Source organism: Agelaius phoeniceus, chromosome 3, assembly GCF_051311805.1.
Source record: "Agelaius phoeniceus isolate bAgePho1 chromosome 3, bAgePho1.hap1, whole genome shotgun sequence".
Taxonomy (NCBI): Eukaryota; Metazoa; Chordata; class Aves; order Passeriformes; family Icteridae; genus Agelaius; species Agelaius phoeniceus.
Genome location: NC_135267.1, coordinates 27,464,880 through 27,490,649, shown reverse-complemented (window position 1 = coordinate 27,490,649; position 25,770 = coordinate 27,464,880). Strand labels below are relative to the sequence as shown.

The 25,770-nt window shown below is 38.6% G+C and overlaps 1 protein-coding gene across 1 annotated transcript in view; it reads left to right on the top strand.

The window, feature by feature from the left end:
* Positions 1-25,770, top strand: part of MLIP (muscular LMNA interacting protein) — a 104,648-nt gene that overhangs the window by 21,831 nt on the left and 57,047 nt on the right. The window contains exons 2-3 of the mRNA XM_077176337.1: positions 21,305-21,463; positions 23,439-23,807. Coding sequence (XP_077032452.1) covers positions 21,305-21,463; positions 23,439-23,807 — 528 coding nt within the window. The remainder of the gene's footprint in view (positions 1-21,304; positions 21,464-23,438; positions 23,808-25,770) is intronic.

Sequence of the window (25,770 nt, the reverse complement as noted above, 5' to 3'; positions counted from 1 at the left end):
CCCTTTTAAAAGGCATCCTGCTGGAGTGGGGCAGGGGAATGTGGGTGCCTCCAGCATCCTGGAGACCCAGTCTTTAAATAATTTCTTTAAACCAACCTAAAGATGCATCCCAGCCCCCGAATCTCATACTCTATTAATAATGTCCCTTTATTATTGGTGGCCAACAAGCAATCATAAATACTGAATATTTTCTGAATATAAAGTAGTGTAATAGAAGAGGGAATGAGCATTACCTGTTGCAAGAATGGCCTCTTGCCTGGTGGTTGGGGAATACATGGGTTTAAGTTTCTTCAGGCAGACTTTATTCAGAAAGCTGGTTTGCAAAGGAAAACCAACTGCCTGTATTACACACCCACACTTGTTTGGTAGTGTTTCCATCTCTGTATTGCCAGCCTTTTCCTAGTGTAATAGAAAGAATATTTGAAATTGAAACAACTTATAAAATCAAACAACTTATAAATAGCTTATGAAGGATATGAATTTGATGCTAAATAATATTTAGGAAGGTATTTAGAAATGGGTTCTATGCTAATGGAAAACATTGTAACAAATAAATTATAGTCATTACTATAAATTCATGATAATATTAGATATATTTTATCTAGGAAATACTTTTTGAGGCTTGCCTGTTTTCCTGTGCTACTAAAAGCCTGATTGCTGAAGTTTGGCCCAGAATTTGTATTACTGTCCTGGGGGGTTGTTTCAGAGTCCTAGATGGCACTGGAAAATGTTTCCTGATCCCCAGCTGAATATATCTTCCTGCTCTGATTTTTTTTCCCCACTGGCTCTGAGATGTGGACCAGTGAAGCCACGGAGAGATACAAGGAGTGCTGGCAGTTCACATCAGCTGAAGAAGAACCCCACAGTCCTTTAATACACCTTCAGATGAGTTTTACCCCTTTAATGAATTTCTCCACAGATAGTTCAGATTTTTTATGCTTTCCTGAAGCTGCAGGATTCATTCTTTACTACTGCACAATTTTAGCTCTATATAAACTTTGCTCCAGCATTATTGTAAAGCTTTCTCATAGGCACAGCAGTGTCAGATTTTTTTCTGTTTTGCTTACTATTACCAACATATCTAGACAGCTTTAAAGAAAAAAGAAGAGACCTGCAATGGTTTCTATGATGTTGGAGTGCTGTTCTGCAGCAGAGTATTCTACAGGAATGGTGCAATATGGTATGTAGTGCTTTGTATGGAATTATGCATCCACAGATAGTATAGATGAGAGGAAGTCTGAAGCTGAACACTAGGTGATCTTTGGTTTAACCAAGACCTGTGTTAATGAACCAAGCTTTGTTTTTCTTAAGAGATTCTCTACCCCAAAGGAACAAATATCATGGTGATTTTGTGGTTAGAAAGCTATTTGCTACTTTGTCACATTCGAGGTACAGTTTAGCATTTGCCTACAAGTTGTGGGGACTGTATTAAAGAATATGGGCTCATTAGCTTTCCCTTTCCTCAGTGTCATGTCCTTGTCAATTTTAAGGCTATCTGGTTTAATTAAAATTGTCTTTCATTGCAGTACTTACTGCATGGATCAAGTATGTTTTTGAGAATGCCTTTAGAGAATTAGGGTTTGACAAGGTGCAGTGATATTTATACACATTTATGTACATTGAAGCATGCAATGGATTCTTTTTGGAGATAACAGACAGATCCTGAGACTATTGCATTTATATTGGTTTTCTCTATCACTAGAAATGAACTTGGCTGGCTGTCATAAAAAAACTTCATTTCCATAACAGGCAAAGAAATGTAATTGCTTTTGTAGATTTGCACACCATAAGCTCAAGGGCTCTAGTGTATTTTATCACAGTTGCAGTTGACTGATGGAGATTAACCTCATGCTAATCACTGTAAATGTAAAACCTTCTGTCTCAGATGGTGCTTACTACAAAGATCACTGATGTAATTTATTCATATAAACAATAAGGGTTTTTTAGTTGTTTGGGAGCCTTTGTAAAATCTGACTAATACATGACTTCTGACCATCTATAATATTTATGGTGCACTTCAGTCATACAAGATATACTGCTGCTAAACTTGGACAGAAAACAGGAAATATCTTCCAAGTTGACAGCATTTAAACCCTTTAAAGCATAAAATTTTTGAAGTAATGATATTGTTAGCATTTTTGTAAGTGATCCTTCAAATATTTTACTCCCTGTCATGTGTCTTGCTTAATGAGATGGATATTTAAGCCAAAAAGAATAATAACAAAAAAAGATTGTTATTCTGGAGGCTCATATAAGGAGTAAGATATAATGTATATTTTACATTTAGTTCTGAATTGAACACAGTAATAATATCTAGCCTTGTTAATGCTATGGTCTTCTGTCTCATGTTTTGGGAGGATCTAGTGCAGGATTAGATGAGGTTTCCATGACAGAATATAACCCAAGTCCACCCTGTGCTTTCTTTTCTCTTTAGAGAAAGTAAGAGCAGCACATCTGACCTCACATAAGCATTTTCATTAAAGTACTCTGGAAAAAAATTGGTGACATTTCTTCACTGAAATCAATGAAAATCTAAGAGTGGAAATCTCAGAGGCCCATCTGGTCCCAGAATTTCCATCCCACCTCTACCCTTTTCAGCACTCATAATTGGTTTGGGCAGATACAACACTACCTTGTCTCCCTTTGGTCTCAGAGAGCCATGGGCACACTGGTCAGGGTCAGTGGCTGTGACCTGAGCACCTGCTGCCACCACTGCAGGCAGTGTTCACCAGAGCCTCTGCAAGTGGGAATGAGCTAGGACTGGTCCCAAATTGCTAGAGATTTAGGGAGTAGTCTTTCCTGAAGGTGACACTTGGGCCTAGAAAAGCTGCTGTCATGCATATGAGTGTTTCTAAGGGGTGTTTTTATTTTATGAAGGCTGGAAAACAGCAGTTAGGCTAAAATGATGCTTAGAAAGTTTTTTGTCTCCTTTATTGACAGTGGAAAATGCACTGTATCTCTTGCATAAGTGTTTGCAGTGATCTTTAATAAAATCTTCACTGGGAGAAAACCTGTAAAATGATTTCAAGGTCTTCTATAGGTAATCAGACATTGCTGTTATACTGCCATTATTGTATTGCTAGATGGTATATGTGGTACTAAAAAAATGAGGCACTTTCATAATATAAAAGCTATTAGAATATTCAGCTGCAATCACTGCCAGTCTTTTATAGTATCTACATTGGCAGAACCTTAGTTTCCTTGTAATGCTTGAAAGTTTATTACTGATTCATCAGCATCTTAAATTAGACAGCCTCAATATCTCAGCTCTCTGTAGCAGGGCATGTTGATTAGTGTTTCTAGAAAGATTTGGCATAAGTTAGGTTGATGCTGGCAGAGAGAGGTGGGTAGCATATGTACTGCATTATCACTATATGTTTTCAGTGTTGACAGGAATAGAAGGAAGCTGACATAACACATCTTGATAAGTAATACTGCTATTATGAGTGTCACTTTTATCACCAGCCATGCAAAACATTGACCTAGGACTCTGGTTTGATGTTAAAATAACATTGGTGTGTATTGACATATATATCATATTGATTTTGTCATGACATTCCTTGGCAGGAGTATTATTGTATATTGCTTCAGTTTACTTGTTAGTGTTGCCCTTAATATCTCCTTCAGAAGGCAGTAGTTATTTTTGTGCTTTTTTTCCCCCTAGTGACAAAGATAGTACTTATTGGTTTGGATATGAAATGCTTATAGGTAACATTTTCAAATGAGAGGCTGTCATACAGTTAATTTCATTGCCAGCAATTCAAGTAGTGAAAGATTCAATGTCATTCAAAGATTTTTTTTTTTTCAGAATACAAATCCATTTTTGATAATTCCATCAAAATTTGATGTCTGGAACAGCATACTTTTTCTGTTAAAAATGGAATTTTACTATTACTTATGTAATGTTTGATGCATCTTTAAGATGTGCCAATCATTTGATTACAATTTAAAGATGATTAGAGGTTGCTAACTTCTGAATGTGAATGACTGGTATCAAAATACTAGGCTGATCTAGCAGAGGTACTCTGGAAAACACAGTGTTGCAAATTGAATAACCTCCAAAGTACAGGGATTTCGGGGTGATATGACTGGTATGGACTCTGAATGGGTGCTGGGAACCTGAGCTGTGAGGCATTTGCTTGCACAGGTGTATGATGACAGCACTCTAGATCTCACTGGAGTTGATTTGGCTGTAGACTTTTATTTTCACCATGTAGGTACTGTGGGAGTGTACAGAAAGTGTGGGGTTTTGTCTAGGGCACAAACAGCTCAGCAGCACACATTTGGACAAAAAGGATCTTTTGTCAGAACTGAGAGTTGCTTGCTGGAACCTCTGAGATGTGAGAGGTGGGACCACAGTGGCTCTTAGTCCCGTGTTGCCTTTGCAGGACTCATCTGCAGGTGCTGTGCAGTGTTTTGTCTGTGCAAGCAATAGGAGCCTCCTTGAGCCCCCTCTCATAAGCTCTTGAAGGTCTATTTCTCACCCAAGATAGCTCAGCCACCTTTGGAGGCATAAAATCAGCAGGATGGCTTCCGTTGCAGTGTTGGAAACAAAAAGGTTTAATAAAAGGCAAAATAACAAACTTCTTACAGGGAAAAACTGAGCCAGGTGCAGGAGGTCCTTGCTCCTGGTAAAACACCTCACAAAAGCAATTAGTCTCTTTGTTCTCTTCTTTTTCTAGCAAATTGCCCAGGTGGGATTTTTTGGCTCCTGTCCAATTGGCTATCCTTAAGTTTGAGGTGAAGTCCCCTAGGCCTATGAGGTGGCTTTTTCACCGAATCGAGGAGAGAAACTTCTGGGCTTCTTTCCTTTTTGAGGGGACAAAGGAAAGTTTTGTCACTCCGTCAACAAGGAGCACATTTCTGTACATGCACACAGGCACATCCCCTCTAAAGCTTGGAGGGCCGTGTTTAAAGGAGAGGAGACACCACCATGCTGTGACCATCTGGATGGGAGCCACTTTGGTGTGGAGGATGAGTCATTTGGCTAGCACAGAGCTGTGCTCTGCTTATTAAATTAGGTGACGTGTTACACAATTAGCCTGTATTTGCGCGGCTGGTGACCCAGACTGGCTCAGGTGTCCCGAGCTCTGGAGCTTAGGAAGGGACAATTTGGATCTATCTGTAGATATCACCCAAGAAAGCTGTGACCCCAGAGTGGTGGAGCTGCCTCAGGGAGCCATCAGGAAAAGCCATCAGGAAAAGCCGCCTGTAGAAAAGCGTCCGAGCCCTGGCCCTTGGGAGCGGTAAGGACCTGACACGGAGCCCCAGGGAGCAGCTCCCCTTCTCGGCATTCTCAGCTGTGGCTCCTTCCAAATTTAGGCCTCTAAAGTAGGGATCAGTTTCTTAGGAGAATGAGGCAGTGAAAACTGCCCCAGTGGATCAGCCAGAGTGCCAGTGGTGCAGTGTCCAGTCTCAGGCTGTGTCTGAGAGCTGACACTCAGAGAACAGTGGCAGAGAGGGGCCAGCATTAGAGCTGAGCTCACATCTCTCCATTTGCTGGGCAATTACAGTACTTCATCATTAGTGAGTTTCTCCTAATGAAAGTCTTTCATATTGTTTAACTAATTGAACAGTCACTGGGCCAGAGGAATTTAGGGGACCTAAATTGTCCTTTCCATTCCCATGTCCTGATCAACACCTAATCCTTAGCTGCTTCTACATTGCCCTAAATATTAATTATTTATATGGATTTTTTTTGGTGGAATTTCTATGTATTTGTTAAATGAATCCCTCTTTGTTACCTTTTACTAACCTAATATTTTAACTTTTTTCCCCTTAAATATTCTGATTTTTGGCTTCCCCTCCACCCAATGATTCAATTTTCCTGAGAAAATTTCAAGAAGCTTTAAATGTTTCTCTGCATTCTGAACAGAATTTGTGTGTTTGAATATCTCTTACATTTGATGTCAAAATCTAACAGCAAACCAATTCTTGGTGACTTTTATGTGCACCTTCCTTTGCTGCTATACGAATAAATGACATTCTTTGCATATTCTTCAAAGATGTCATGCTTCTATTTTATTTTAGTTTAGATTTCATTTTTCAATAATTTTATTGTCATTTTATAATATTAATTAGAATGAAAAAGTTTTTGCATTGAACTAGCTCTCATTAGGCTCTCAGAAGTTGTGTTTGATAATTTAGTGAGTGCATTTTTACAATTCCTGGAAAGTGTGCAGTCAATGTGAACAGGGAAGAAACGTGAAGCTTTACCAGAGGGTTTATGTAACTGATCAGTTGCAATGATGGATGCAGTGTATAAGAATTCTTTCCCAGAATATACTTTCTAAGTATGTATTTGTGTAACAGATGTTTTAAAGTGGTGACAAACAGCAAAGAGAAAGAAAAGAAACAAAAAAGAAGATAAATATCTTAGAAGTGATGTAGAATTCAATGTTGCTGACTAAGAAATACTGCAAAAGAGTTTTTCAGGATGTTTCAGTCTTGTTTTACCAGTTATGAAAGGCCACATGACTACAAATGCTTGACTAACATTCAAATAAGTCATCCCCTGTTAGCAGAGAAACATTCTCATGCTACCCAGGGAAGAAGTAATGGTAGGCTATTTAAATAAATCCATTTGCACCACAGTATTTTTTTTATTTTGCAGTTGTGGATGTCCAGCAGTCCCTAGATGATTGATTCACTATCTGTACTCCACTGACAGATAATAACCTTTAAAAATAGTCTTGCAATCAGATGCACATGTTCCAAGAGAGATGAACTAAATTTGGATGAGAAAACAACTTCTGAAGTGTGCCCCATTGGTAATTAGGGTTGAAATAAGCTGATAGTTTAGAATTTGGTCTTCTGAAGTGATACAGCATAATACTTATGGAACTGCTTCTTTCATTAGTCTTCATGGAATGAAGTGTATTTTTAAGTAGCGGGTGCAAATGCATGAAAGCCTATTTTATTTTTATTATGATGCAATCTCAAAAACACTGTAAAATCTTGCTCAAGTCTAATTTTTTTCATTTAAAAAATCCCTTAAACTGTAGAGTTTCATGTGAGCAAGGCCTAGTCTATTGTTATAGGACAAGTACATAGTCTGCTGATCTAGCTGTTTGCAAAAGCAAATCCCAAATTCTTGACACTTCACCTCCACCCACATAACATTCTCCTGTCTCTCGTTTGAGCACACACACGCACAAAGACACACACTACAGAAACCATGCCAAAGCCTCTTAATCCTGAATCCTCTATTAAATGTTTGAGGTTCTAGTAAATTGGAGTGAAAATGCAATGACTAAGAAATAGTTTGTGTCCTATGTAGTAGACAAGGAGTTCTTAAGCAGACCTGATTTTGTTTTTGTAGCACAAATCACTCTCTTTAAACCTTTTTGGCCGTTGAATTTTGCCAAGAACAGCTGTGGGTCAGTACAACCTTACCTCTTGTGTTTATTTAGCATTAGTGAGGAGCCAAACAAAAATGTCTGCCCATTGCTTCAAATCTGTGACTGTGTGCATTTCTCATATGCATTGTTTTGGAAGAAGAATAAAGGCTGATGGCAGGTCAGATGTGCAGATCCTTCACCTGCAGCTTTCTGGCTTGTTTGTGACCATCAGGTGCTGCAGTGGCTCTTGGCTGCTGGCAGGCAAAAGGCAGGTTCCAGTGAGTGCTGCAAAACAAAACCTGTCACCTCACAGTTACCTAAAGCTCCTGTCTTGCTCCACAAATCCTTCTTCCAAGGCCTTAGTGTCAGGATTTTTGAGTCAAATGCTTCTCCAGCTCTGGAAGGTTGCAACACCATTTTAACATTCAATAACTGTGTCTGACAATTCTGACTAGGAAAAGACTTTAGCGGGAGGAAGGTTTCAACCTTTGGCAATCTGTTTTCCGATGCTAATGGTGGAAGACCTCTTTCAGATCTTATGCTGAAAAACACATCTGAGAAAGAGACATCTGAAAATAGTCTGGTAGCTGGGTCATTCATCAGCACTGTAGGAAACGTGGGGTGAGTTTATTCTTGTCATTCAGAGAGACATTTTCGAAAGCAATTCTGTCTCTCCATTCTGGTGCTTCCAGCAGTCATTCCCTCCTGGATTCAAGGCACCATCCAGACAAAATGAATGAAGCCAAGTATGTTCTGTTAAAAAGGTTTTGTTCAAGCAAACTGACTTTTTTAGTGTGGGAGAAAATACTTAAATGAAAGATTCCTGGTCCACTGCAGAACTGCAAAGGAGATGGGATCTCCTATGCACAGTGGCAATACAGAGTCTGTTGAGGCAACATGCAACAAAACACAGCATCTGACTTCTACCAAAATTAAAGGCAACCATTTCAATTAGTGGAATTTCATAATCTACTAGTATATTTTGTAATTTTCTAAAAGAAATTCTTTTCTAAAAGAATCTTTCTTGGAAAGCAGAGTAAAAGTAATTTTTTTTGGTACAAGAGGTCTTTTAAGTTACTTGAAAAAACAACTTCATTGATTTCCTTAACTTTTAAATTATTTTCTTAATGCTGATTTCTGGCTAGTTAACAAACAAGACCTTATAGGCAGGGCAGATACAAAGTCAGAGACTGGAGCTGGGAGAAAAATCCTGTATGAGGGTACAATTTTTGGGAGAACATGTAAGTTGTTACACTTTCTTTAAGAGTCAGAGAAGGGGTGTTTTAGGGAAGAGGACTGGGCTTGTGAGTGTATCTGCCTTTTGCTCTTCTTGGGTGCCTGAGTTCTCCCCTTGACCTGTGTTCTCTGCTCTTATCAAAACCTCACCTGGATAGCTGTGGCAGCACTGGGCTCCTCATCACTTTTTTTTCCTGAAGGAAGAGCTGTAGCCAATAGGAACATAAAGTCCAACACTATGAAAAATAGTACAGCAGTGGCATAAATAGTACAGCAGTGCCTTTTTTCATAAAAACTGTGTTTAGAATATTTTAAAATAATCCAAAGATTTAGTAAAAAGTGTGCACGATTAAAATTTTATTGGATTGCCAATACATTGCTGTTAGGATGGTCTTGATACATGACCTAAAGTTTCAGGGATTTTAATTTTTTTTTTTTTTTAATTTGAGACTAGCTATTCTTCTGTGTAATGTAAACTAATTAAGCTGTTCAGAAGACATTGATTATGAACCTTTCACAGATTGTGCCTTGTGCAGGCAGATGGGAGAGCTTTATTAAAAATGCTTGTCATTTCTTAATATTGTTCACAGGACATATAATCTCTGGGATAAAGAATACTTGCAAGAGTCATTTGCTGATGCAGAACAAGGACTTTTATTAAGTCCGAATCTGTTTATTATCTGTAAATCTTCTAACTTGTCAAAACATTGGATGAAAAAGTAATGCATGAGTTATAGGGTCTTTTCTGTTGAATTTAAATGAAGAATATATATTTGATGTCTGGTTTAATGATCCCTGCTCTTGAAAATTAAAACTCTGACTGATATGTCAAACTAACAAACTGATAACTGAAATGCTTTCACTTTTTAAAACTTTATATTAACCTCCAATTTTACTTAATTTGAATTTCAGTTTCAGTCTTCATCCAAGATATATTTCTTCCCTTTTCAAAGCAAAGGCCAAGTTCAGAAACTCAGAATCATACTTACTTTCACTCAATTCTTGGGTGAAATTTGACTTATTCCAAGTAACTTTAAGAAAAAATGGTCCAAAGTTATTAAAAAAAATTAAAAATCACCATTTCTTCTGAAATCTTGTAAGATTCTCCTCAATCCAGACATTTTAGAGCACTGCAGTAAGTAAGGGATGTTTTCCCTGAACCTGTCGGCTCTGCTTTTGGGAGATTGCAGATTCATCTCCCACTAAGGCAAAAGGAGCAAAGGTCTCTTTGGCTACAAAATTTTGGGCTCTAAACCCTAGAGTTTGAAGAAGAGGGCATGTGTCTAGCTAATAGAAAACACAGCACAAGAGAACCTTGACTTATGAACACTCTTAACTTCATTGAAATGCTAAATGTCCTTTATAGGAGAAGGGACAGAATCCATCCTATGTAATGTATGTCAGGAATGTCACCTAATGCACAGCTTGAGGGTAATCAGTTCTCCCTGGTGGTGAGGGTGGTTTAAGAATCTTATGAAATATACTGGAATTACTGCCAGGACCAACCTTGATTGTACTGAGTTTATTTTGGGGTATTATAGGAAATACAGGCTTTGAACTATTTTAAGGTGACAAAAATATTTCTAAAATCTCTGATATTGTAGCTCTTTCAGTAAATTAATTCAATTGCTTCTTTAATCAATCTAAAGCTATGATTATTACATTCATGCCTTCCTCCAATTTCCTAGAATGAAGATACAACATGACAGTACAAATACATAGGAATTAAGTACTGAACCTACATTGTTTCTTACTACCTGCCAAAGTGTTTTCCATTGCATTGTCATGTGTATTCTAATATTGGGAACTTCTGAAGAAAGTATCTGTAGACAGCATGTAGATTTTTGTTAATTTCAATTAGGTCCCCTCCCTTTGTTACAAGCCTTTGAGCCTCTGATCCTTTTAGTTAAAAAGTGTGTTAAATAACACTTAAACAAGTGTGTAATAAATAACACTTAAGGAATGTTATTTATTACACATTATTACACATTATTCATTTTCAACTGAAACACCAAGGTATTTGTAACACTGACAAGGTTTTGCTTAAATTTGGAAGACTCTTCTTTAGAACCCTGACTTTAGTAGCATACTTGGTCTTGAAGTGTTTTCTCACTCCCCAGATTTGTTGTCTAAAGAAATTATGCTTGTTCTTGGTGCAAAATGTACAGTCTGCTGTTCTCCTACAGTTCTTCCATTCTTTCTCCTACACTCTGAAATATCTGAGGAATGGCACATGACTGTATTTAGTGAATTATTATGCCAAAGTGGAAAAGTAACCGTTTTTTTAAAATGAGACAAAGTCAAGCTTGTATATATATAGTGTAAAATTATTTAATAAGTAAAAATAAAGTTATTTAATTGGACCAAGTGTAATTATTCTTCCCAATAGATAAAGTCAAATGAAAATGACCCTAGCACTATTCAGACATGCAGTATTCTCGATATCCGGGAAAGCTCAAGTTAAATGTTTAAGGACAGCTGCTTTAGAATGATTAACACAGAGAAGAAAACAAGATTCTAAGTTTATTATCGTGCCCTCCTGTGAACGTGCAGAAGAAGCCAACAGCCATTCAGCCTTACCTTATTGTTTGCTAGTAGCTGAGTGCCAGAATAATTACTCTTTGTAGCCAGCATTCTTCTGGGCCCACACAGACCTACTCAGAAAATAGCTCATTAAAAGGACCTCTGAAAGTCCTTGCTGAGAAGGGGAAAATATGACCTCTTCTTCAGTTTTATCATAGACATTTTGTTGCTGCTTTTTTAATGTTCATTTTTTTATTTATCTTCCAACTGTGCTCTACATACTACAGGCAGCAGTCTGCAGAAGGAGGCATCTGAATTATCAACCCTCTGAGTTTTATTAGTAGGGGACAGGTAAGAATGCTTGTAGATGAGCTTGTATTGATTATTCCTTAAATGCCTGGCACAGATGACTGTAAAGGGTGCAGCTTCTGATAGGGAAGCCTATTGCTGATAATACAAGAAGAAATAATCCATTTCTTGGAGATTAAAATATTAACTGCCTTCCCTTATGTGTGCTTTGTTTAAAAGCTGAAAATTTAGCAGCAGATATTTCCAAAGTGCTCTGTGTATCCCTAATGTACCATCAAGGAGAACTCTGTTCTCTTCTTTGTGGAAAGGAGCTGAGGAATATGGGCTAGCTGGTATTACAAGACTTTCACTGCTGTCTGCTGAAATGACAGTAGAAAAAAAATTATGCCAGATTAACTAGAAGCCCTCAATCCTGGCATATATGCAGTAGGTAAAGACTAAGGTTTTAATTTGCCTGTGTTGAAATCTATGACAGCATTGCTTTTCTTTTTTCAATATACCCTTTTCTGATTGATAAAAAAGCTTGTTAAATCCAGAGGCCAGATGGCTTTTTGAATCTTGGAAAACATTTGAGAGTATGTCACAATAATTTAGTGAGGTAATACCAAAACATGGAAGATGTGCTGTTATCTGTCGTTGGTATGTGGGTGGCAGCTGTATGGCCTTTTGAAAATCTAACACAACTCTTTACTAATATTCTTTGGATTGCAGCTCCAAAAATATAGTTCCTCAGCAGTACCAGTGGCCAGATACAAGCTGTAGCAGTTTGGGAAAGGAGATACCTATTGAAGATGTGATTTTTATTTTAAAATAATAGTAATAGCAGAGTCCAAACACAGAAAAGAATCTGTGCTGCCAGAAGCAAATCACATCAGCCTTTACTTTCCTCCTGCCAGATCAACTATTTTTAAATGAATATTTACTTTCCAATTAAATAAAACTTGTCCAAAACATTTTAACTCTCAAGATCCCTTACTTTCTACAGTTTTTAAAAATGAAAATATTTTAATAAACTAAACTGAAAAAGCCATCAAAAAATTAAATGTACTTTTAACAGATTTTGTTTAGCTGAGAACAGACAACAGTAATAAAAGAGGAATATTAGAGGAAAAGGAAACTTTTAGGAAATCAGAAAATCAAAATGAGGAGACAGCTGTCAGTGGAGACATGCATGTAGTAGCTGCAGGTTGTGTATGAGCATATCACTGCATTTTGGTGTTTGGATGAGAGCAGCTGGAGCTGGTTGGTTGTATCAGGGCAGGAGGTAATGACAGGGTCTGTTAACCTGGGGCATGGGAATGGGAACAGTAAATCTTACAGAGGTAGCTGCAGTCTCTGAGGGGGAAGTATTGGATACTGTCTTCTGTCCTCTCCTGGAAAGAGTTTTCTTTGCTGAAAATGCTGGCAGTGAGAATGAATTTGAACCTGAAGTTGTAGTCCTTTGGGTTAGAGGACAATGTTTCTTAGAGTAAATGCTACAATTAACAGGTGACCATGGTACAAAGGGCCATGGTTGTTCATTTCTTCCTGTCAGATGTGGGTGACTGGGGTGTTCACACTGTGTTGGAGTGTTTTGGGTAGAGTTATACCTGGGGGAACACAGAGAAAATGCTGTTGTGAAACAAATGATGTTGTGCTTGCCAAAATATTGCTGAAGTGCTCTTGCTGACAGCAGGTTTGCCCCAAAGCACTGAGAGCCCTACATCCAGCATGTCCTCATAAGGGTCCATGAGGGATTTTACACACAGCTGTTAACCTGGAGAAGTTTGAAGTGTAACTCTGTATAAATCATCTGCTGAAGTGGGGCTGTTCCAGTCCTTCGGTTGCATCTAAGCAAAGGAGCAAAGCACTGCTTTAAAACGGAGCAGAAACCTGCACAGGTGGGAAATGCTCAATCTCATCTGCTGTATTCAAATCACTACCAAACCTCAATAGAGGTAAGACCAGATACCTTGTGCAACTCATGCAAGCTAGAGAAGCATCTATAGAGATGCAAAAATTTCTAGTTACACTAACTGGAAAATTAGCAGTCTAATCACAGAGTTATAATGTTATTAATTCCCTTTTCCCTGACAGGAACTAGTTGAAGGAAGCACTTCTCAAAAACAACATTTATATGAGCCCTTTTTCTAGTCAAGATATTAAGAGAATGAGGCTGTTGTTGTTAAAGCAGATAACTTTGCACAGGGTGTGTTTGGTTGCTGAAGCAGCTTTCTCAAATTCTCATGCACTAACTCATGTCCAGCTGGAGGCACAGCCCTTTGTGCAGAAGTAGAAGGCTTTACTACTGTGCCTTTGGCTTCTTGGTGAGCTGTATGTGTAATCCTGCAGTCTTTGGGTACAGCAGATACAGGGGGGGTTCAACTTGTTCATTGCTGATTCCAGTGTGTCCTGGGGGTCTTGGGCTGATACTTGGTATTCTTTATTTTGTATTCAACTGGACCACTAATCCCCTGAGTTTATCCATTTGGGAAAGACTTTTGTGCACTACCTCTCACACTTACCCTCTCTTCAATCTGTTTTCTCTTAGCACCTCCTCATTGGACTGTTCACCCAAGTGCACACAAACTCTCGTGTGCATGGGGCTTATATAATGGTGTAGTCCAGGTACAGACATACACTTAAAGTCCAAATGGTCCTATTATTGCAGCTCAATGGTCTCACAGTTGAAAGCAACCTAGATAACTTTCTCTTTTCTACCTCTTTTATTTTCTATGTATCATTATGGAAGCTGCCAGCATCTCTATTGTTTGCAGGAAGGTGGATGATGGTGGTGGTGGGGCTTACCCTGTGCTTTGGGCCCACTTGAAGCTACTTTACTGTCTTTGTTAACAGTTTACTTGTTCCTCCTTCATCAGCCAGCACATCTAAATTTAATGGTGTTTGACATGTTTTATATATGCCACATAAAACATGTTCTTTTCTTGCTCTGTTATCCTTAATACCACCAGCACACAAGGTTACATTCCTGTTGTGAGTTACAACTTATTATTAATGATTTGTGCTTGTAACCCTAAGGCTCCTATTCCACACTTGCACTTTCAAGGCTTCTGCTATTATCTTGTCCTTGTACTTTTGGAAGCATCTTTTAAAATCCCTTGTTTTTCTTCAACAGCCTTCAAGCTATGATAGCATGACATGTAGTATTAGAACATATATATCCTTTTTCTGGAGTCACTCTATAGTTAATCCAGTGTACAAAAATAATGGTATAATGGTCTGCTAGGAGATTAGCTCAATTGGTTAAAGCATAAGCTAAAATATGCCAAGGCTGTGGGTTCAATCCCTGGCCACTCACAACACAAAAAGCAAGTTGGACTCATTTTTCCTTACGGGTCCCTTCCAACTCAGACTATTCTGTCATTCTATCAATAAGAGGGTGCAGTTTTCAACACATGCAGGGGTATGTGCAGGCACAGCTGTGATGCTGGGCACCACCTGCTTCCAAAATGCATTGCTTGCAACAACGTCACTGGTGTGTTCCCAAACTTGCTCTGCAGTGTTTTTGGAAGGAGAACAGCAGAGATGCTCACCTGTGGTGGCTGCACCACTGGGCTTGGTCCAGGCAGGCAGGACTGGCAGTGCTCAGGGTGTGGTGGCAGAATGTCAGAATGTGAATTGGTGGCACGAGAGCCCCAGCTCTGCAGGGAGGGAGCTGCTCTGGCTGAAACCCCTCTGCCCTCAACCACTCAGACATTTTGTGACACCAAAAGGCAAATGGCTGATGTGGGATACTATAAAATTGAAGTTCCTTCCTAGCATCATCCCACAAGACTGATATCTCAGCTCTGACAGATGTAAGGAGGAATTTATTTATCCTCCCAGTGCTTGATTTCAAACAGCACCCTCTTACTGATAGGCACAGCTTTTGGGAAAACACAATGAGGGGAATTATGTCATATAGATTAATGAGAACATGCTTTAAGTTTGCTGTGAGGGTAACTTTGGTACTCTCTCACAGGGCTGAAATTGCAAGAAACTTACAGGAAAAAAGAATAAATTCTAATTTTCAATTTCTCACTGAGTAATCAAGTCAGAATTGTTCAAAAATGAACTGGAAAATAGGGATCTGTTTTGCCTCTCTGCTATAGTAATGTGACTGACCAGTGTGCAGCCTTTTTTGCTGGGCAGAGGTATCATGACATTGCATAGGCATATATTATGTATATCAGTTTTTAAATGTATCTGCTAATGTGCTAGCATGAATGCTTTACATATGAAGGCGTAAGTCCTATGACCTTGCAAGGCCTCCAGTTTTAAGGCAGATATTTTTCTTTACCTGCAGGCACTGGATTTGATCTGAAGTCTCACATTTCCCAAGAAGTCTTCTGACAATGGTCAATATAAAAATATTTAATAAACAACCCATGTGCATGTACGCAGCACCAGTTTTTTGTTTTGTTTTGATTTTTTAAAAGTTTTCTTTTGCCTTCAAACTTTTTCAGTCTACTTTTGTCAGTCCTTGACTGCCTTCCGTGGAAGGCCAGATAGCAAGCCTGGCCACACTAGTGCAGAATCAGCAACAAGATTTCAGCTTAATTTCTGCTTGATCCAAACAGCAAAATGAACACAGGACAGCCAGAAGGAAGTGGTGATTCCCTGCTGAGGGAGAAGCCAGGGGCAGTCTGGGTGTGGGACAACCTACCTGTGGTTTTTTACATGGGTGATGGACTAGAGCAGCTTGGGATGTTACAACACAGTGTTTTAACCTGGGAGATGTGGCTTCTTAGGAAGTTTCAGAGACTGAAAGCAAATCAGCAGTTTAAGGGTGCCAGTGACACTAGAAATATAATTTAAAGACCCAGATCATCTTAGGGTCTAATATTTTATGACCATTTAGTCACACTGCATTTAATTAAGTCAAGTAAGCATAACAGAAGAGGTATTTTACTTGCCCTTAGCAAAAGGAGGAAATTAAATGTTATTTTCACTTACTTTTCATCAAACTTAGCTGCATATGTGTAGAGCAGTATCAAAGAGCAATTACAGTTGTATAAAGTCTGCTGGGCTGAAGAGCTAATTAAAATGATGTTTGAAAAAAACCACTTAATCTGAATGAGCTCTTGCATTTTGAATAATAGATTAAATTTTTTTACTATTAGTCATTTGCTCTTTCTAGTGCTTTACACACATCACACATTAATTTTCAAAAGATACTTGTCTGCATTTGAGTGTGTGTTGATGTAATGAAAGAAGCACAAATGATTTGCTGAAGGTGATAAAATGGGCACATCATAAAGCTTGGGGAAGCTTCTGGGCCACAGTTATCCTGGGAACTTTGGCACAAACTTCTTCTTGACTGTAATTTCATTCTGGACCTTTGGAATGGGTTTAGCTTTTTCCTCTGAAGTTCCACAGAGAGAAAGCTGGTGTTCAGATGATCAACTGCTGCTGTTTGTAAAAGGTTTTAGAAAAGCCAGAGCTCATTACACAATAAACAGCTAATCCATATTAGGTTACTGTGATAGCTATAACAAGTCAGGATATGAAGACAGGCTGAAGGTTCTTACATCTCATTCACTGATCATTCCATCTGACTAGATTTTTCTCTAGATTTTTCTCTGTCTCGAGGAGGGGGCAATGTCTCTTTGTGGTTTGACTTTAGTCTGGACATAGAAAAGGAGTTTAAGGAGCGATTACAGAACTCAGGCTGTGCTTTTGGATGGCCCCTCTCCCTAGCTGGGTGAATGGTGTTAGCTGTGCTCTCTCTGAGTGTCAGAGCTATATTTATCACTCAGGAATTGTGGGCATGTGAATTTGTGCTCTGACCAAAACAGTGCTTCAGTCAACATGTTTCTATTTCATGATGTACACACTTGCTATTTTGCTATTATTTACTCATCATTTCCTTTTCTGTCCTTTAAACAAATAAATATCTTTAAAGGAAGAACTAGATGTTTCAAGAATGAGGTTTTCTCAGGGTGTTGTTTTATTAATAGAATGACTTACATTAACAAATCAGTGCAAGAAGTGGTAACGTGACCCAGCATATTGAATTTCACTTTAGCAATCTGTATTCCAGAAGGAAATCCTGAGAAGCAATCATTGACAACAGAACCTCTATTTAAATTACAAAATAGGCAGCATGCTGAATGCATATGGAGCATATGAGAGATTAAACAGAAGTGTTTGTTTGTGTTCATAAGGTAACCAAGACAATAAAAATGGGCTCTACAACTAAGGACTACAGAAGCTGTGGTAATGAAAACAATAATTAATATAATTTAAGTTACTATCCCCAGGGCAGCTGTGAATTGATGGTATTAATTATGCAACAAACCTGTTTGTAAATTGATGACATAGGAGCTCATGGAAGTCATCTAGAATAATTTTTTTTGTTTTGAAGCTTTTTGGCAATATATTATGCAGCTGCCCATAGACACCAATGGATATATATAAAGGCTATTAATATTAAACTCTATAATTTCTATTCTTCAAAAAATTAGTTAATGTGAAGGCTGCAATTATAAAAAATCAGTTATTTCATGTGCATAAGATTGATTATATAATATAAACCAGAATTCCTTAGTTATTGAATTCAATAGATGTCCCATTTGGTATTTTTCTGCCACTGTAACTGTATTGATTCAAGTAAATCCCAGCAGCAGGGAATGTATGATATTGAATTACCTCTGCTGTTACTACTGATTATGAAGGAAAGATGATAAGAAGTTTAATATATTTTTTAATATATATTTGAATTTTAAGCTTTTTTCTTTATTGTCTACCTCTACATATCAGAGTGGCTATTAACAGATGTAATGAAGTGCTGGAGGTCCAGCCTGTTAATTTCTTTTTGGTTCTTCAAGGTTAGAAACATCAGCCAGAGAGAGAGAGATGGTAAATGAGATGAGCATATAAAAAAGGTATAAAAATCTTTTTTCTACCTTAAAGAAGGAAGTAGTATTTAACAGTTCCTTCTGCTTTGCATTGTTAAATGAAAAATTAAATTTTAAAATGTCCAATTATTTTTACTTATTAAAAAAAAATAAAATTAAAATAAGCACTTAAAAATAATTTAAATCCACAAGTATTTGTTTTTTGTTCTCCCTCAGTGGCAATGTTTGTGTTTTCTGGCTATTCATGTGATATTTGCTTGTCTAGGTTTCTGTGAAGCAGCTTAGATTGCATGACCAGTTTTACCAGCTGGAAGTACCTGTTTCTCAATTGCTGTGAGTGAAACTAAGAGGAGCACAGTCCTGTCACTGCTTAGTGCAGTACCTAGCAACTTGAAACTGTCTGAAATGCAGTAATTGTATTTGCTTGTGTATGCTTTCTAAACTTTAAGAAAATAATATACACTAGGGGAATATAAATAATGCCATGATTTAATGGCATCTCCCACCTGAAAAAAAAATCTTGTTTGTCTATTTTAATGTATTTTCCAATCATAGTTTTAGCTTGCAAGCAATTTTGATTATTATTTCCACAGTGTCTTTAGGCCAAAGATGGTAAGGTTTTCTTTGTGTGTTCTGTAATTTTTCCACCAAAGCAATAAAAATGGGAAGTGCAGGGTAAGACACATACAAAATAAGGTAATATTAAGATATCTCCATTACTGTGCAACAGCCTGGAGCCTCTAGTCTAATTTCTTGTTTGTATTTCCTTGTTACAAATATGCAAATAAAATAGTGGGAGTTTAGCAATGCTGACACATTATATTGGAATTTGCCATAAATCTGTTTGTGTTTGGGCTTGCTATTTGCACACTTATTCCCTCTCTTCCTTTTTCTTTTATAAGGAATATTTTGCCCTCTGACTCAATAATGTCCAGTGATACAGAACAGCTGCTGTCAAGTGTCAAAACAAGAGCATGACTAAAGGGTGAGGTAGAGGGGGGAAATGTTTTTAAAGACAACCAAGGAAGTCAAAGTCCTCAGCTGCACTTCCTAATTAGAGAGAGAAGATGAAAGCAAAACTACAGGTCTTCAGGAAAGCAAAGGTCATCTCTAGCTGATTTTAGTGTAGACCCAGGCAGGGTGTAAGACTGCAGTGAAGGGTGTCAGCTGTACAGAAATCACCAATGCTGATGTGATGCTCCTGCCTGTGTGCAGGTAATCCTGCCCCTTGAAGGCACCTTGGGCTGGAGGCTGCATCCCTGGCTGTGTCCTGGGGAGTGGCAGCTGCTCCCTAGGGAGTGCATCCTTGAGCACTGATGGAACTCATCTGGCTTTTATCAGGTGCAAGGACTGAGTGTTTATTGGGCTGGCTAATAATATTTAAAAATGGTGTTGGTCTGTTATGAAGAGCAATGATCAGACTCTGGTACCTTAGCTCCTGAGAGAAGGACAGAGCTATTGTTTCTCCTTCACATAAAATAACATCCCGAGCTCCTGGCACGGTGCAGCATTTAGCTGTTATTCCTTTACTGTTGATTCAGGCCGTGCATTATTTGTTCCAGTGCTTGGTCACTTGTGTGAAATGGAGGGGGAAGTAAAAGTAGGAGAGCACCTTGTACCTGCACACCTGGATGTGTCTGAGAGAGCACCGTTGTTCCAAACTGTAGAGGAAAGAGCAGTTGACTGCATTTCTACATATAACCTGCCTCTGTTTTGCCCAAGCACTCCAGGAGACAGCTGTTAGTAGAAGTAACTAATATTTGCCTAGAGTTTTTTAAAACTAGAAATCTGTGTCCATCATTTTAATGTTCCAGCCACAAGATGATCAAGTAATGTAAACCATAATTCTGCTCTGTTCCATAATTGCTATTTGCTTATGGATGCAAATTACAAAGAAGCATAATGAGAGTCATAGCTCTTCAATTTGTTTCACTTTAAACAAGCAAGCAAGCAAAAAAAAAAAAAAAAGAACAAGCTGAGGCAATAATCATGTTTTCCTGTATGATTCAATACAGTTCAACCCTCTGCATATTAGAGTTCATTGAAAAGACAATTAACAGTCATAAGATTTACATAAGATATAACAAAGGAATATCAATGTACTTCATATTCTTGAGTCAGAAAAAAGAATTTTTTACACCAACAAGTAATGGGAAGGCCAACATGTCAGGTTCAGTGGTTTGGGGTGTGGCTCCCTCTATTTACCTGGTGCATGTGCAGTTCCCCTTCCTGACATCTGGCAAAGCAACTGAGAGCTTTATGATGATGTGGACTTCTTCTTTTCCCTGGTCCATCTCCTGTGCAGGGGATTCAAGTGATTGGAGAGCACTGTGATAAAACCAAACATTTAGGTGAAATTGCCTTCATTTAGTCTCTCTTGTCTTTGGTGCATTCAGGCCCTATAGACACAGCCCTGCTGAGAGGGCAACAGGGGGAAGGAGAAACAAGCAGACAGACAAACAACTAGTTGGTGTAGGTGGCTGGGAAGCCCAAAGAAAATGGAGAAGATACTTAAATTACAATTTATTTCTGATATTGCTCAGAATTAGCTGCATTTGCATTAGAAAATGTGAACATATTTTGCTTTTTTTTTTTTCAGAGCAAAAGTTTTTCCAATTTGGTATTTGTTAAGCAAATACTCTAGGGGCTGTAATTTGCCCAGATACACTGATATAATTGAATTTTTGTTCTTCTAAAGTGGAGTTAAACAAAGATAAAAACAGCTGTGAAATGGATTAAATATGGTTTCCTAATTTTGTTATGGAAAATTGAAAGAATAGCAAGCTATCAAACAAAAGTTCTCCTGTCTGCTGAGCCACACTACTAGAATATAGAGAATGTTGATGAGTATAACCATGGCAGTGTTTTGTCTGTTAAAAAAGGCTTTAATACACAATTAGCCAGTTAAAAACCCCCACCAAAACAACTGCAGGTAGAGTTAAAAACAGACATGTAAGTTACATAGATTCATTATTTCATGTTATTCATATTATCTCAACTCTGATAAAAATTGTCTTTGTTTGGATAAAAAAGTTGAATTAATTTTGTGTTTTGTAGGTCTCTTCTCAAGAATCTGGGACCAAACCATTGACCTTCACATTCGTACCATCCATTGGACAGCTTCCAACTCATTTTGAGGTTGTGGATATCTCTAAGTTCCTTGTGACAATTCCAGAGGAACCAAAGGATCTGAGCAACCAAAAAATTGTAAATAAGGTAGATTTTTCTTTGCATTGCTTTTTCCACTTCTTCAAAAGATAATTTTATTCTGAGCATTACTGAACTGAAGCCCTTTCCCTTGAATGGTTTCTTGGCTTGTGCTTGGTTTAATTACCAAGATATGGAATCATTGTGCAAGAGAAGGTGAGTGTCTGCTCAATAGCTTGCTTTGCCTTTGCCAGACTCTATACTGGAAGGAAACCCTTGATCATCTCAATTCTGTGCTCTGTCAGTCATGCAATGGCAGAGGAGGATTCCTTCTTGATCTTCATGACAGCAAGGGCAGTGTGCAAGGAGTGTTATTATATGGAAATGGACCAGGAGTTGTTCACTGGATCCTGGTTTCAGCAAATGCCAATGCTCTGGCTTCCAGAAAGGTGCCAATTCCTTTCATAGCTGCATAGTAATGCATCAAAGTCGAAGTAAGCTTTTGATTTTTGAAAACTTTTCCCTGTGATTTCTTGCACAGTGAAGCCAGCAGCACAGCATTCCTGGCTCTCCTTCTTTTAGTCAAGCCTTTGTTTGTTTCTTTCCTGCCTCACAACACTTAATGTGCTATTTTATTCCATGCTGCTTGAAAGGCTACCACAATCCTCAGGTTAATATTAGTGCTTATGGCAATTCTGCTTTTGTATAATTGCTCTTTTCCGGGGACATTGCTGGGGCTGCAGTTCTGGGTGCTTTTCCATAATAAACTTTTCAGAGGAGTTCACAGCCCTCTGACCTGAACATATTCCAGCATTTCAGCGATCTATCTGTCAAAAAAGGGGTTAGGTCTGGGCAAAGGGTGGATGTATTTGAAGAGACATTCACTGGAATATTGTCCTCAGGTGGTTTAACTAATTAGTTACATTTACAGCTGCTCAGTATTGGTTTTGTTGTAAGTAATGCCCAGGGTAAAGCAGAATCAGGTCATCCTGTGTATCTCTTCCCCATGTGTTTCTCTGTAGACAGAGGAACCCTTTCTGGAGGTTGATGCAGTAGTGAGGCCTTCATAGCACAGATTAATCCCTCTTCTAAAATGTCTAGAACCTGAACAGTGTTTTGACAACCAACATCAGATAATCAAAATAACACTGTCAAACTTGTAGTGGTGCTATCTCCCTTTATGGTCCAATATTTTTTCTAAGAACTGAACTCCAGGACTCATGGAGCTGCCAGTGAAGTGGAAATTTGTAATTACCGTGTTCCTCAAGCAGCATTCAAATATGAGCCCCATCTGGAGGCCTTCTCTTGCAGTACACAATAAGTCTATTCATTTACCTGATTCCTCCTCTGACAAGAAACATGATTTACAATAGCAGTTTCAATACTGAATGCTTTAATGATATGTGTGTCATGTGTGTAGTCTGCACTATTCCTGCTTTCATCTGAAGCATGCTTGAGAAGTGACATACTGGATGTGGAAATTACAGCAAATACGAGGAACAATTGTGGTTTGTGCTGCGAAGCTTGAACATACAGCAAAGCTCTCTGACCTCTGAGTCTGTTTGCTCTCTTCGAAGAATGCCTTGTCTTAAGGGCCTTTGTTTCTTCATTAATATGTATAGGTTTTGTCCCAGATTTGTCTGTCAGGCTCCTCTGAGGAGCATTGTCTGCTCCGTGGATGCTGTGGTCGGGGTGCCTTCCCACCGTGTCTGGTGTAGTGCGGTGTGACAGCTCACTCGGCTCGGCTGCTCTCTCCTTCCCAGCCCCTGTGCCGGCTCTGTCTGGGGCCATTGCTGTCTCAGAGCCCCCTGTTGCTCTGTGAGCTGCTGAGAAGGCAGCTCCCACAGTACTGGCTGGGGGCTGGAAGCTGGGACTCCCCAGGGAAGTGGCTTCTGCTGTGCACTCATGCCTAAATTCTTCATTTGCCTACAGCACTTTTGGTAGTGCAGAGACAGCCACTACCTAAAGCCAAAATTACCTCACATTTTGGGGAACACAAATAAAATGCAGTTAATTGGGATCTTTTTCCTTGTATCTTTTGCAGTCTGACGCAGTCTCTGATGAGCTGGTCTTAAAGAGTGGGGCCAAACAAGGCTGTGTGTCCACTGTCTGTGCGGGCAGCACCCGAACGGCTTTCCCGTCCCTGGGGTGTCATTCAAGCAGAGGAGAAATGCAGGAGAATGACCTTTTTAAGGCTGAGTTTATCCTGATTACGGACTCTGGTGATGAAGATGAAGTAGCTGCTGCCTCAAGCAACGTTCATCAGCCTTCCGATGGCTACAGTCCCATCAGTGCTCAGCTGCTGACCACATCCCACGTTTCCCCTGGCACTGAGGCAGGGAAACCTCCCGGCGATGGGCACCTTCCAGGTGTTGCACTTTCCCACAGTATTACTGATCCACAAAAAAAACAGGTAATGAGATCTTCAGAGATAACCTTTGCTTTCTAAACCTTTCAGGATATGGAACCAGTTTGTGCAGCAACTGGGTGAATTTGTTCTTTAATTAACATTTTCATTGGACATTTCTGTAACATTTGGACCTTAAGGAGGTGGCCCATCCCTTTTGACTTGCTGCCTCTCCAGCCTACCCATATGATTCTGCTGTGTGTGTGGAGCAGATGAGGCAGATGTATTCTTTAAGAGCAGCTCATCATGACAGCAAGTTAATCAGGAGATGTTAGATTCCTAGCTAGTCTAAATTGGGTAAGGTCATTGAAATCAATGGAGCCTCGAGATCATTATTAGCATCAGACTTCCCAGACCTAGATTCTTTTTTCTCCTCAGCACCTCTTGCAGTCCTTTATGCAAGAGAAAGAAGCTGTAAAAATCCTGTTATTCTGATTGTTGGTTGGTACACCTGACTTTGCACGGATGTAAAGAACTAATGAAGATGAAATTTCTATTTTATGTGGATCTTTATAGGTGCATTTATCGACTGATTAAATTTTCAATTCTCCCTGGGGCATTTCCAAAAAAGAGTCTTTGAAACGTTTCATTTACAAAATGCATCAATCCAAACTACTTCATGAAAAGTTAATGTCTCTCCTCTTGGGAAGAACACTGATGTATATTGAAGGGTGTATATGCAGTGGAAAATTCCACCTTTAGCAAAATAGCAATGTCCATGTCACATGAAATAAATTCAGGCATTTCCTTTGACCTTGACTGGGTTACCATCACTTGAAAATGCAATTCTTCATTGATGATTTAAAAACAAATGTTAAGCATGGCTACTTTGTTTCTGAAAATGATTTCCAGATTTCCTATCTTGTGTTGAAATACTTTTGCCACTCAATTTTTCATAAAAATTCAGAGTCAATTTATGATAGAAGACATTGTGGATAAGAAATCCACTCTGGTTTGGGATTCACAGCATATGAAATGTTTATTTCTTCTGAGAAACTCCCAGTAAAGTCAGTGAGATTTTTCCATGAGGAAGGTTAAAGTCATAGGTAAGCATACATAGAGGAAGCAGCCTGTAACAGAATACTTGTCCTGAGGAAATACAAATTTACTTTACCAATGTTCAGGCTTACTTGGGTAGTTTTTAAAAAGCTTTTACAGAAATCAGATGAATTTTGGAATACTATATAGAAGAGTTCCTATGTTGGATCTTAAGCTTCTGGTGACTTGAGAAGAAAAGAGGGGTTTGGCTGGTAACAGAAGATAAAGATTGCACAGAACAAGAAATTAAGTCCAACTTTGCTAACTGTCCACCTGAACAGGAAGAGAGGCAGTATGTAATATGGGTAATTGCATATCTTGTCATTATTCCTTAGTCACAAATTTTCAAGACTGTACTTCCTCAGTCTTCATTATCTCAGTATCTTTAGCCACCTCTATTCTTTCATAAAAAAAGATGTTTTTACTAACCTGCCTTTCACTGTTTTGGTTCTAAAGTGTTTCCTTAGGCATCATTCTTTCTGACTTGCTATCTAATGAAGGATCATCACTTCTGAAATGAGGGAAAAACTACAAAAAGATTAAAGAGATACATTGTTTATCTGTTGGTACATTTCCCCTTTACAAAGGACTCCATATATGGGCTACCTTTTCAGTTCTTGGATTATAAGGGAAGTATCATGTCCCTTTTAAGAGTTATTGCATATAACATTACATTAACTTAAAAACATGATTAGACAATGAGTTTCCTGTCAGATGTGAAAAAAGCAAGGACTGGTATTGGGGACCATTGTGTTGCAGAAGGGGTCACTCTAACTGACCCAGAGGGCTCATTCAGCTTAATTCATTTCTGACTTTGTTTAAACAAAAGGAAAAAAGGAAAGCACTAAAAAATTGGAAATTTCTGTTCTGTGAGGCATAGAGGTCCTGACTGATGTTGGAAAATGCCATGCTATATTCAAAGACTGAAATA